Source organism: Sphaerodactylus townsendi, linkage group LG03, assembly GCF_021028975.2.
Source record: "Sphaerodactylus townsendi isolate TG3544 linkage group LG03, MPM_Stown_v2.3, whole genome shotgun sequence".
In the NCBI taxonomy this organism is placed as follows: Eukaryota; Metazoa; Chordata; class Lepidosauria; order Squamata; family Sphaerodactylidae; genus Sphaerodactylus; species Sphaerodactylus townsendi.
The window spans coordinates 84,180,317-84,194,707 of NC_059427.1; the positions used below are offsets into that span (position 1 = coordinate 84,180,317).

Below are 14,391 nucleotides of genomic sequence, written 5' to 3' on the forward strand. Positions count from 1 at the left end.
TATCCAAATCTGCGGGTGAAATGGTAGAGGTCCTGAATTGTTACTTGGCCATGATGGCTAACTGGCTAACAGTGAACAAATTGATACTAAACCCTGGCTCATTCCGCACACGCAGAATAATGCACTTTCAAACTGCTTTCGGTGCTCTTTGAAGCTGTGCGGAATAGAAAAATCCACTTGCAAACAGTTGTGACAGTGGTTTGAAAACGCATTATTTTGCATGTGCGGAAGGGGCCCCTGAAAAGACAAAAGCAATGTTAGATGGGAGGATGAAGGTCTTTGAAGAACTTTGTTCTCCCCACTTTGGATAGAGTTCAACTGCCCTTTGCTGACTCAGTTAAAACCTTTGGGTCATAATGGATCCAGCTTTTTTACTGGAAAAGCAAGTTAATACAGCTGCAAACAAAGGCTTTCTTCCAACTCAGCCTTGCCTGTAAGATGGACCCTTACCTTGATACATCTGACCTGGCCCCCTGGATCCACTCTATAGTAACATTGACACTAGTCTACTGAAATGCATTATACATTGTTCTCCCCTCAAAAGCAACTGAGAAACACCAACTGTTCCAGAAGGCAGCAGCTCAGCTATTATTGGGAGCTAGGCAGAGCATGCATATTACACCCATTCTGCAGATGCTCCATTAGCTGCCCAGCTTTTACCTGGCTCAATTTAAGGTGCTGACTATCGCATACAAAGCGCTTCATGGCCTCTTATTTGTAGGACCTTTTCTCTCCTCATGCTCTGCCTCAACAGCTTCACTCAAGTCAGCAGGGTCTTCTGCAACCTACAAATGGACAAAATCAACTACTGCCTGTACACATGCTTTCTCTGTTGTGGCCCCTGCCTTGTGAAATGCCCTGCCCAAAGAGCACAGGAAAACTCCCACTCTCCTGGCTTTCTGAAAATTATGTAAAACTGAACTATTCTGTGCAATTAATAGGGTTTCATTGCACAGAATGGTTTTACAAACTTGCTTGGATGAACAATTAGAGACTGTGATCTATACTGCTGTGTGTAGCTTACCGAAACTAGGATCCTACTTATATCATTTCTGTTCAGCTTCATGTGAATACTTATGCTGTGCTTCAGTTCTTTCTAGTGGTTCCAGACTTCTAAAATCTTAAAGCATTAATTGCTGGATGTCCTGTTTTGATGGTTGTACTAACTCACTATATGTAATCTGCCTTGAGTCCCTGTGAGAAAGGCAGATTATAAAAAACACAAACAAATCATACTAGAGAAACAACTCTCATATCACCTATCTGGATACAATTCTAGTGATTTAGTTGGAAGGAGCCATAGAAGCCATCTAGTCCAGGAGTCTGCAACCCGCGGCTCTGGAGCCGCATGTGGCTCTTTCAGCCTTATACTACGGCTCCACATGGCCTGGAGGTTGGAGGGTAGCGTGGGCGTGTCCCTCCACCCCTCCAGAGTAGCCCTGAAAGGAAAGGTGAGTGGAGGGGCCGAACTGGAGGCGGGTCCATGCATGAGGGTGCCGCTTTTCGCATCCCCTTACTCACCTCTCCTTCCAGTGCTGCTCTGGAGGGCTGCAGGGCCACACCCATGCTGCCCTCCGAACCCTGGAGGTCGGAGGGTAGTGTGGGCGTTTCCCTCCAGAGCAGCCGCCATCTCCCCTCTGCCATCCCCACAGCCGCCATCCCCCCTCTGCTCCACAGAGCAGGTGGCTGCCTGCTTCGTCAGACAGAGGGGGTTTCCCTGCCCGGCGCCACTGCCTCCCGCAGTGCGAGAGACGGCAGCACAGGGCAGGCCGCGGCTGCCAACCCCCCTCTGCCCCACGGAGCAGGCAGCTGCCTGCTTCGTCAGACAGAGGGGGTTTCCCTGCCTGGTGCCTCCGCCTCCCAGTGCTGGAAGGAAAGGTGTATGGAGGGGCCAAATCTCTCGGGCTCGGTAGATTTTTGGGGCCGTGGAAAACAGGTCCAAATGGCTCTTTGGGTGGTAAAGGTTGCTGACCCCTGATCTAGTCCAACCCCCTGCTCAATGCAGGATTAAAGCATCTGACAAGTGTATGTTCAGCCACTGCAAGAAAACTGCCAGTGAGGAGGAGCTCACCACTTCCCTAGGCAGTCAATTCCACTGCTGAACTAATCGTACTGTTTTTAAAAGTCCTAGTATCTAGTCAATACCTTTCTCCCTACAATTTAAACCCATTATTGTGAGTCCTATTCTCTGCTACCAACAGGAATAGCTCCCTAACCTCTTCTAAGTAACAGTCTTTCAAATACTTAAAGAGAGCAATTATGTCCCCACTCAGCTTCCTATTCTCCATTCCCAAGTCCCTCAGTCTATCATCATAGGGCTTGGCCTTCAAACCTGGCTGATTGTCCTTGTCACTGTCTTCTGCATTTCTCCATTTTGTCCACATCCTTTTTGAAATGGGGCCACCAGTATTGCACAAAGTAATCTAGCTGTAGCCTGACCAATGTGGTTTACAGTGGGACTCTGACATCTTGTGATATGGATGTTATGGAACTAAGTGGGACTGTTGTGGTGTAGGTGTTGCATGGGTTTTCCTACCGTGGATAACAAGTATCAAGACTGATCAGCAAAGCACTGCATGATTACCTAACTTTCTTTTCTTTTCTTTTTGCAGGGCCCTCCAGGCCTGAAAGGTGAACAGGGTGATACTGTAGTAATTGATTATGATGGTAGAATCTTGGAAGCTCTCAAGGTAATTTTTTATGCTATAATGTGATAGAGGGGATTTATCAATCAGAATCAGCAATGTATTGTCAAATACTTTCATGGCCAGAATGAACTGGCTTTTGTGGGTTTTCTGGGCTGTGGTCTGGTAGTTTTTACTCCTAACATTTTGCCCACATCTGGGGCTGGCATCTTTAGAGGTATATTGTAGCAAGATGTGTTTCTTAGACACATGCAAATGTGCACCATCCCCCTCTCCCCTATGAGGTGGACAAATATGTACTTCACCATAGAATCACTCCACACTGTGTCACAGAGTGAAACACATCTTGTTACATGCCTCTGAACAGGCTAAACCACAGATGCAGGCAAAACGTTGAGAGCAAAATCTACCAGACCACGGCTACACAGCCTGGAAAACCCACAACAGCCAGTTCATTCCGGCCATGAAAGCCTTTGACAGTACATTGCTGATTCTGGCTGACCAATTTCCACAACAGCCAGGATCAGCAAGTTTTGCATATAGCCAACTTGAGCTGGGAGGGTTCGTCAGGGTCTAAAGAATCCATGTACATGCATAAACAGGAACTGCACTTGTGCACTAATCTTGCTATTCACTTGTTAGCAGTAAAGGACAATCAGTGGCAAAGGGCCTTGATGGTGGAGACAGAATGGTATTACAGTGGTTCTGTAAAGAAGTGAGGTTCAAATATAGTATCTTCTGTTTTGCCTGCACCAGACCAGTACAATTGTTTTTATACCTCCATATCTTGATCCCTGTGTTGGTTCCTAATGAGTGAGCACTAGTGGAAGAAAGAAACTTCACTGTTCCCTGTACTGACAACCAAACTGTCTCTAGCAGCAGCTAACACAAACTGCAGGCAAATTTAGAGATATCTGGAAAGAACCAGGGACCTTTCGAGAAAGAATCAGGTCTGGTTCAGTTATGGCTGCCTGTATTTTTACACAATTGTTTGCATTATGTGGATAAACAGCACCTCCAAGTGACTCACAAATGAAACTATTAGGTAGTTGTTCTGTAACAATTTGTAACTTCTGTCTATGAATGAAGACTATCAAGAAACTTATAGTAGTTTGGGTGGGGAGACATTCAGTCACTTTTCCTTTAAAAAGAATGGTCTATATGGTATTCTTTTTTGGTTGAGAAGTGTATTAATCCTGCTGTTTTAGCTAATGTCAAAACAGTTGAACAACATAAATATTCCATTCCAGATGCATTTCAAAACCACCCTAATTGTTTTATAACAGGGTACAGGGAAACTCAGATTGACGGTAATTGCTGTATGCCAGATGCCTGCTTGAATTGGTTTGTTGGGATGGCCTAGCATGTGACTTGGGTGCTTTGGATTTCTGGGTGTAAGATATTTAGCCGTTGTAACTCGAGTGGAAGAGAGGCACGGGAAAGCACAGCCTGCCTTTATAAAGCCGCAGCCCCACCCCTCTACCTACATCTCATGCTCACACTGGCAGCAGAATGGCCCAGTGCAACACGCTCCACTCCCTGACAGAGACAGAGGCCCAGCAGGGGGGAGTGTGTTGGGGTTCAGTTGACAGCTGCTGTTAGCCTATGCATGCCCCACCCATGCACACACAAGCCTTTTAGACAAAATCCTGTCAAGAATCATAAGCTGCCACCTTTTTGAGGGAAACTGGAACTCTGAGAAGCTTTTAACAGTAAACAAAACAAGAATTTATTTACAGACTGATTTCTTCTCCATTAGGGGTTACAGAGATATTTTTAAGCATTTATTGTTCTTTAGGCAGATAGTACTTTGATGTTACAGATAATTTCAGTTAAATGACTTTTTCAGTTTCAAGTTATCCTTCATATATGCACAGGTATCTCTGTTAAGGGTAAACCTTTCAACACAGTTCTGAACACTTTCGTAAAGCATCCATCCTTTACTCCAAAGGGTTTCATTCTGGCTTGGGACAGAGTAAGCTCTGCCAGTTAAGCTAACACACCCTGATGAACTCTCTGATCCCAATATCTAGGTATGGTCTCCTAATGGGACAATAGCCAAGTCCTCTGTGTGGCCTTAGGAGTGTCCCCATGAAATAAGTATCCCTCTTGTCCTACCAACACCTGGCCTCCTGGCCTCTGATGAAAACAAGAATCTTTCCTCTCATTCTCTAAGATTCCTTAGAGAACTCTGACCACCTAGCCATTCTCTTTCTGTCTCTCTGGCACACTCTGGCACTGGACACGATCTCAAACTGACTGGATCTGAGGACTGACATGATATGTGTCTCACCCTCTCTGTGACAGGCTCAATCTCTGTGTCACCCAATCTCCCAATCTGACAGGCTCTATCTGCTTTTATAAAAGTGAGCACACCACCTCTGTGACTCCTGACTACTGCATCTCAGCTGGTCAGTCAGGTGGAGCTCTTGATGCTCCTGCTCTGACTGAACTGCACTTTTTAAAATTAACCATTTTGAACACTAATCTGTCACACCCCACCTGCTGGGCTGGACGCCGACGCCGAGCCTCCCCCTCTCCCTGCCCAGGCAGCAATGGCGGCCAAGGTAATTCTGAGCTGCACTTTCTGGGTGTAAGATCTTTAGTGATTTTTGCCAGATGTTTGGTTTTTATTGAAATAATGACTGATAATGCCTGAGCGTGTGTCCTTTGCAACATGATCGATGTATATCAAGTGATACTGATGATGAAACCATTAATGTATTACTTGCTTTGTTGCACAGTTCCACTGGCTTATTAAATCTCAAAACTGATGCTGCAATAATGTATATTCTTTGTAAACTCTCTGGGCATGATTTGAGCACATGTTTAACTCTTCCACTGAAATCTGTGAGAGACAGATTACACCTATTGCTGTTGTATTGAGATAATGGAGCTACCAAGGGATGTTCTCTTTGTTCAGGTCCCAAATGTCTGTTATGGGAAACAGAAGCCATACACTTACAATTTGGGGCTTGGGATGTGAACATTTATACCTGACTTATTCTTGGTTTAAGAACATAAGAACATAAGAACAAGCCAGCTGGATCAGACCAAGGTCCATCTAGTCCAGCTCTCTGCTACTCGCAGTGGCCCACCAGGTGCCTTTGGGAGCTCACATGTAGGATGTGAACGCAATGGCCTTCTGCGGCTGTTGCTCCCGATCACCTGGTCTGTTAAGGCATTTGCAATATCAGATCAAAGAGGATCAAGATTGATAGCCATAATCGACTTCTCCTCCATAAATCTGTCCAAGCCCCTTTTAAAGCTATAAAGGTTAGTGGCCATCACCACCTCCTGTGGCAGCATATTCCAAACACCAATCACACGTTGCGTGAAGAAGTGTTTCCTTTTATTAGTCCTAATTCTTCCCCCCAGCATTTTCAATGAATGCCCCCTGGTTCTAGTATTGTGAGAAAGAGAGAAAAATGTTTGCAAATCATGAGGGTGTTTTTCACAATTGGATCCTGGCTACATACTCCATCATTTGAGAAGTAGCCGAGTGAGTCAGGTTTTGATTGGTGCAAGTTCTGACAGCTTCTGTAAAGATGAATGGAGAAAGCTGGAGAGGATCATAGAGATCCTGGCTACTTCTTTGCATTGTTAAGATAGAATTATGTTATGATTTATTAATACCGAATTGTTCCTGCCATTTTTATGTGTTTAAAAATAGTGCTGTTTGATCATTAGAGAATGAGATGATACATTGTTATTTCAGCAATTCAGTCTAGACTTTAAACAGCAATGCACAAACAACTTATTCTCTTTTGTTCTAGGGGCCACCAGGTCCTCAAGGGCCACCAGGCCCTCAAGGTTCCCCAGGACCGAAGGTTGGATTTCATTCTCTATATTCAAATCATATTTTGCTCTGTACCATCTACTGAATGCAGTGGCACTGCAGTTAGTTCATATGTAATTTTTAAAATTAATGGTATTTATTCTTGAAGCATAATGGTGATCAGAGTTGTGGATAGTGAATTTAAATTTTCAAAGAGCAACAAAAGGTGAATTATTAGATTATAAAATATTGCAGCAACTAATATGTCTTATTTCTCATTGTAACTTCTTCAGTGGTATGAATTAAGTTCAGTTAAGTACTTTTAGTTTACAAGAAGTCATAACTCTAGAACCTTCGAGACTGTGACAAAGATTCCGTGCGTTATTCTGGAGAAGCATGAGTCTAGTAGGGGTTTTTTTTTCTTTTAATGTATGAAATCTTGTTTTTTTAGTTCCTGGAACACTTTTATTCAGAATTTAAAGGTTGGACTTCATGTCATTTAGTCTCAATGATGTTCAGTTAGGAATAAATTTTGTAATGAGTTATTATATTTTTACAAGTTTAGAGTATTTCATGTGGAGCAACACAAATTTTTATTGATTGATAATAAGACAGTCCCAAGCAGAGTTGCATTCTTTCAAGCCCATTAACTTCAATGGATGCAGAACAGTATAACTCTGTTTAGGATTGCGGTTGTAACTTCAGTTTCTGTTGAATTACTCTAAGCTGTTTATGCACTTTAAACTATTGATGCTATTGATGATGACTCAGATGTTTAGTCCAAGAAGAATAGACAGTTCTTCTGATGAATATGATTTTTGTTGGGCAGATTTTAGGTATATTTATTATCCTTTACTCTTTATATTAACTGTTCATATTTTTTGCATAGGGAGAGCTTGGGTTACCTGGTCCACCTGGGGTTGATGGTGAGAAGGTATATTTATTTTGATATTAAATTATGTGGCAGAAGTTTGTAAAAGGAAATAATTTCTAGGCAGTTATTAAAGTGGTTTAAAATACTGAACTCAAACCTAGGTCTAAATAAAGATTGCTCTGTAAATCTCCTTAGACCGGGGTTATACTGGAGTAACTCTCCTTAGGATTACACTATTAGTTAGATATCATCAAATAGACAAAATATTCATGAATGCCAAATATTCTTCACAGCTGAAATGTAAGTACATGCCAGAGTTTTTGCCAAAAAAAATCCTTATATGGATTATGGGAGTGTGTGGGAGATTAAGTAGAAGATTTGTGACAGGCCCTTCTGTAGAGTACTGCACCTTTTTATAGCAGTTCTTGCTCCTTTCTCTGCTATGTTGCAAGTTTCTGCTCCTACTATCTCTCACACAGGAAGTGGAGATTACCCTACCCATCTGAGTCTTTATTAAACATCCAAGATATTTTGATAATTTAAATATCACTGATAAATATTTATTATTAATTCATTTACTGACTAGAAAAATATACAAAATATTTTGGATGTTTATCACTGTGTGCAGGATAAGTGTTTACATATCAGAATCACGCTGACTATCAAAATCATTATTATATCAGGAATAATTCTGTATATTTGTGATTGAAGACTACATGTTTAACAGCTATTCCAATGTCTTCAAAATTAAATTGCCATATTAACTTGATTTTGTTCATTTATATTACATTATTATAATCAGTCTTTGATTCTCAGCAAATATACTCTCAGGAAGCAGTGCTGAAACGTTATTAGACATATATCACCCCGTTAATCTATTTTGCTTAAATTTCAGGGTCATAAAGGATCAAAAGGAGACCAAGGAAGCTCTGGGCCAATGGGGCATAAAGGACACATAGGAGAAGCTGGCATGACTGGTCTACCAGTATGCATTTATATTTGTATATAACTTTAAGTAAATCCTGATTCCCACCAGTACATGTTATAAATATGGAAGTTTATTTAAACCAGCGAATATGGAAAATCCTTGAGGGAGAGAGTGGGTATGGGAAGGTTGACTCTAACAGCGGCAATCTACATCAAAATGTCCATCATTATCTTAGCACCTTCTGATGGCCTGACAAGTGTGGGATTCTTATCAGGCTTGATAAAGCTACCTCATGAACACCCAGCCAGAAAGCTTACAGACTGCTTACAGAAAGCTTACAGATTGCTATTCACTAACATTTCAAACACCTGTGTAGCATACAGTGTTATACAGCAGTTAATATAAACCCTCTTCACTGGCAGGTTGGATCCTGATTGAGATCCAGAAAGTGCTTTGCCAGTTTCCCCACAGACACTTTACTGTCAATATAGTAACTTACTATCTGCTCCTTTCTCATTTTGTAACTCTCTTTTTAAGAGATCATACTTAGAATTTGCACAGGTTTTTTTTAATAAGTGGAATCCAGAATTGGTTCTGGTGGGTTTTCCGTGCTGTGTGGCCGTGGTCTGGTGGATCTTGTGGCCGTGGTCTGTGGATTTTGTTCCTAACGTTTCACCTGCATCTGTACAGGGCTGGGATCTTCAGAGGTGTATCACAGAGAAAAGTCTGTTATACACTGTGTCTAAGTGAGAAGGGAAAGTTTAGTGGGGTATATTGTCCATGTCCCAGGGTGGGGAACCAATCATTAAGTGTTTGGGTGGAACTTGCTATGCAAAGGTGTGGTTGACTGCATTGTATTGCGGGTGGGGTTATCAGTCTATTTGTTAAGTACTGGGAGCCAGGCCATTAAAGTAAGTTTTTAAAGTACTGGGAGCCATTAAAAAATGAAAGCCTTCGAGGAAGCCAGAATTCTTTGGCACTCCAGATTCCTGACACATCACAGCAGCCCAGTGATTTCTTTTGACATTTGACATGTTAGATCTTTGAATGTGTTGGTGAACTTAAACAGTTTCTTGAAATGGCATTTCCACAGCCAAGGAAGGTTGTGGGGAGTGGGGAGCAGGGGGAGGAAGAATAGATACAATGTATTGTCGAAGGCTTTCACGGCCAGAATCACTGGGGTGCTGTGTGGTTTCCAGGCTGTATGGCCATGTTCTAGCAGCATTCTCTCCTGACGTTTTGCCTGCATCTGTGGCTGGCATACAGATCCTCTGAAGATGCCAGCTACAGATGCAGACGAAACATCAGGAGAGAATGCTGCTAGAACACGGCCATATAGCCCGGAAACCACACAGCACCCCAGAATAGACACAGATTATTAGTTAGGGAGCTACAAAATATACATAATAGTCTTGTAATTAGTGCCGCTATTGTCAACCTTTCCATTGTACATATTGATTCTTTTGAGGCAAGACCCACTCTCAAGGTCCTCAGTTACACATGTGGGCATCTTGTGGGCTGGAAAATGTTCTAGTCTTATGTGCAAGGCTGTATTATCAAATCATTATTCCAGTTTATAGGAGCTTTTAAAGAGGAAACTGGCTCAGTGTTTATGTACAGTAAGTACTATGTTGCCCTGATTTCTCTTCTGAACAGCTGTCATACTAATCTCCCCAGATCCTTTTGCTACAGATTTAAGAGCAATTTGGGAGGCCTGGGGAAAGGCTAGCTTCTGAAAGATAGTTTGAGTGCACATGCAGAATATATGTGCTCCTCTGTTAGGGTAACAATTTGTGGTAATAAAACAGGAGACATACTGCTAATGAAAAGTTTTGCTTAAATTTTAGGGTCCTAAAGGAATGAAAGGAGACCAAGGAAGCCCTGGATTAATGGGGTCGAAAGGAGAGATAGGAGAAATGGGCTTGTCTGGTCCACCGGTATGTCCGCCTTCAATACAGATTCATCATTATGGTTATGTCATGACTGCTAATGATTGCTTCCATTCTAGAAAACATTCATTTCCACAAGTATACACTGTGTGTCAAGGGTTTCTGAATTTTGGTTCAGTGAACCACTCTGAGGGGATTAATTAAACTTCCTTCACTTGCAAATAAGGCCAAAAAAAAGGCCAGTGACCTTGCTTGTTCTTTCACATGAAGTTGGGAACAATTAAATCAAAAGAGGAGAGACTAGGCACACAGCACAAGGAGCCTACGGAAGATCTGTGAATACTTGTGAAAATAGTAGCACATTATCTTGCAATTCTATGTAGGATGTTGGCCGACTGTGGATGCGCCCACACTGAAGGGCTGGTGTGTGTGAAAGGCCTAATGAAAAGGCCTTAGTGACAGCCAGAGTTATACAGAAGGCTCCACTATACAAGAGAACCCACTTGATTGGTCGAGCAGAGGCACAGTTGCCTATGGCCAGGGTTCGGGGGAGCCAAAGTGCTAGCAGTATAAATAGACAGTGCAGTGCCTGTCAGAGTTGAGTCAAGATTGGGAGAGAGATTCAGGAAGAGCCAGAGTTTGACAGAGAGTGGTCTGGCAGATCTGAACTGAAGGATTCTGTCTCAGCAGTGTTAGCTGACAGAAATCCAGTTACTCTACAAACTATGGAGGCTTGATTAGAGAAATCCAGTTACTCTACAAGCTATGGAGGCTTGATTAGGCCCTGAGTTGGGTGCAAAGTGATGCGCCAGTCAGTGGCTTGACAGTGAATACTGTCCAGACCTAGAGTCTGCCCTACCCCTGTGTAACACCAGTCTGGGAAAAGCCCGATCCAGAGGCAGTGAAGCCAAATTGGGATTAGTGTGAGAGAGGGAGGATATGTGTGCCTGAATCTCACTGGGCATAGAATATGTGTGTGAGTATTCAGTGGGTTGTAGATCAGAAAGGACTAGTGTCTGTCTGTGAAGAAATTTAGTAGATCTAAAGCAAAATCATTCCTGAAGAGACACCTGCGTGTGTCTGTGTGTGTGTGAAACCTAAGTGACATCTGAAGCTCTGTAATTTTTAAGTGAAAAGAACCTCTCTGAAACCATCAAGCGTTAGTACCTCTCTGAGCCAGTTTAAGAAGCCTTTCTTTTGTTTTCAAAATAAATTTCATTCATTGTGTTCAAGTTACCCTCGTGCCAGTCTGCGTTTGTGTGTGAGCGATTGAAGAGTGCCTGTCTGTGAGACTAGAATCCCAGCCAATTTTGAGTTCCCTCCATTTTTGTATATGGGACTCTGAAGGACATTCCCCCCAGACCAAGAGCAAATGTGAGGTGGGATCCTTTATTATATTGGCAGCCAGCAGCAGTTTTGGGATTCCTAGTTCCTTCTCTTTAATGGTGGCAGCAGGGTAAAAAGAAGATCCCTGAACACTAGTCTGGGATATTTTGGGTGGCAAAGGAAGCCCCACTGGTCAGTTTAGTGGGAACCTTGAGTGTAGGCCACACAATTGGTGGCTAGTGGTGGGATAATATCTCTCCCTTGCCCAGAATATAAGGACTCCGTTACAGATGTCAACAAATTAGCATTTTCTCTTTTCTGTTAGCAGTACTAATGCAGGAAGCAGTGAATACCAAAGTAGCTACTCAAAACAAAATAAAAGCAACCTTTCAATAGTGCATATAAATATGGATGCCTTAATTCACAGGCAGCCATGAGGTATATACACAGCAGAGTGCCTGAAATGGTAGATAAGCATGTCTTCAGATTCAGGTTGCCAACTCTGAATGAGGAAATTCCTGAAGATTTTGGCCATGGAGTCAGAGAAAGCATCTGGCCAGAGGAGAGACTTCAGTAGATTATAATGCCATAGAATCCATCATCCAAAGCATGCAATGATCTCTGAAACCTGGAGATCAGGTATAATTCTAGGAGATCTCACCTGCAGGTTGGGAACCCTATTTCAGACCCTTTCAAACATACAGTTTGTCAAATGACTCCACTTCCTTTTGGTGAGATCCTATACAGCTTTGGTATGGGTCGGAACACCAGAGTCATATGAACAAGGAATGGGGTCTGTAAATTATACTATTGTGTACTGTCTGTTTCTATAAGCATGCTTCTACTGGGTAATTTCTGAATTGTTTAGCAAGTCATATGTAAGTGCGAATGCCTTATTTCAGTGTCATTTCAGCTCTATTGTAAATTCCTGTTTGTTTTCAAATTTCTAAAATCCAAGTCTTATTGCATTATTTATTGGATGCCCCAGCTGTTGATTGTATTGACTTGACCATGTAATCTGTCTTGAGTCTCAGTGACAAAGGTGGACATAATGTAAATAAATAAATAAATAAATAATCCTTCTCAGGAAGGATGGTGATGATTGACTGGGGAGGATTTGTGTGATTATTTCCACCATGGTGCATCCCAGTTATCAATGCACAACATCTTACCACAAGAAATGACTCTCATGACATTAACAGTGTGCATGAATCAGTCTTTTTATATGCAATGTAGGACATATCAAACACATTACACATAGCCACTAACAGTTCTACAAGTTGGCCGACTGCCACATTTCCCAGGTAGAATCTTCCATTATCAAGTAAATAAGTGTTTTTTTTTATTTTCCAGTGGCTACCATTAAATAGGAGCAATGAGGAGCTCAGTCTTTCATAGGGTATTCCCATTAAAAATTAGTGAGGGAAGAACTGAAGTAAGGCACCTAAGGCTGTTTCTGCACAGGCGGAATACAGCGCCCCAGGGATGGCAAAAACATCATCCCTGGGGAGGCGTTTGCACAGCTTTGGTATGGGTGAGGTTTCCATGAGCGAGGTTTTTCAAAAGTGGCACCTTCTACCCGCTGCCATGAGAACAGCAGCAGATGGAAGGCGAGATTTTCCCTCCCGTCTTCCCCAACCAGCTTACCTACTCCTGCTGGCTTCCATCGCATTGTGGAGGCCAGGGGACACGCCCCTGGCCTCCATCTCCAGAGCCATCGCTGCAGCCAGGGGGCGTGTTCCCTGGCCTCCACAACGTGACGGCAGCCAGCAGGAGCAGGTAAGCCGGTTGGCGAAGGCTCAGCCTGAGCGAAGGCTGTGCCTTTACCTGCGCCCCAACCGGGACTGTCTGTGTGAACGGTCCCGGGGGGGGGGTGCATTGGCATAATTTATGCCGATGCACCCCCACTCAGCGCACGTGCGGAAAGGGCCTATGACTAGGGGCGAGATAGTTTTCATTTCTTTATCTAGCAATGCATTCATAACCCTCATTTCTTCTTTTTTTACTATATAGGGGATTGATGGACCGAAAGGAGAACGTGGTGCACCTTGCGAACCAGATCTTGTAAGTTTTCAATTCCTGAATGTCAAATCAATTCAAAAAGTTGACAAGCATGTATAGACACATTTAGGTGTTTTCAGTTAAGGCATTTGTGTTGCAAAAGTCGCTCCTGTATTTTGCAGTTAAATTGGTACATATAACATGCAGTTGGGTCTGGCGCTCCGTTAGTGGAAGATGCTAGTAGATGGGGAGGGGAGAGGGCAATTTGCTGTGTCTTGCCCACTCCACTCTGAGATCTTTCCAGGTCTGGAAAAGCTGAAAATCTAGTTTGGCCCTCCTAGTTTAGAAGAAGAAGAAGAGTTAGGATTTATATCCCCCCTTTCTCTCCTGTAGGAGACTCAAAGGGGCCTACAATCTCCTTGCCCTTCCCCCCTCACAACAAACACCCTGAGGTGGGTGGGGCTGAGAGAGCTCCGAGAAGCTGTGACTAGCTTTCTCAATATATTTGTTCTGTTCCTTCTGTAGAGACATACCGGTAGTTTTATTTTATGTTCATCGAAATATGTTCATTAAAAAAGGAACTTTTAAAGTCTACTATAAGTGGTTCCATGAAAACAAGACAACTGGCCAACATTTAGTGACCATACCATGCACTAAATTTAAATAATGATGATTAGATACTTTGGATTTTATAATTTCTGATAGTTGTAAATAGCATAGATTAAACATGTTGAGCATGATCCAGTTCATTGTGGGCACAGTGCCCATGAGGATTCCCATATGCTCAATGAAGGCATGCTTTTTCCTCTCTCCCCATATTCAAACTTGCACATAGATAGTATAAAAAAGATGTTGGGGGAATAAATCTATGTACATATCCTGTGTTCCCATTTAGCATCTTCGCTGAATAGAAGTCACTTGGATTGAGGTGAGTGGGAGGACTGAATCTC

General features: G+C 42.7%; 1 protein-coding gene across 14 annotated transcripts in view; it reads left to right on the forward strand.

The window, feature by feature from the left end:
• The window catches only part of COL23A1 (collagen type XXIII alpha 1 chain), a 415,005-nt gene that overhangs the window by 377,436 nt on the left and 23,178 nt on the right, over positions 1-14,391 (forward strand). For 9 of the 14 annotated variants that reach the window (XM_048491177.1, XM_048491173.1, XM_048491185.1 and 6 more), the window contains 7 exons: positions 2,613-2,690; positions 3,932-3,955; positions 6,422-6,475; positions 7,313-7,357; positions 8,193-8,282; positions 10,073-10,162; positions 13,454-13,504. In XM_048491177.1, the coding sequence (XP_048347134.1) occupies positions 2,613-2,690; positions 3,932-3,955; positions 6,422-6,475; positions 7,313-7,357; positions 8,193-8,282; positions 10,073-10,162; positions 13,454-13,504 (432 nt within the window). The remainder of the gene's footprint in view (positions 1-2,612; positions 2,691-3,931; positions 3,956-6,421; positions 6,476-7,312; positions 7,358-8,192; positions 8,283-10,072; positions 10,163-13,453; positions 13,505-14,391) is intronic. The other 5 variants (XM_048491175.1, XM_048491179.1, XM_048491186.1 and 2 more) reach the window with 1 other exon arrangement.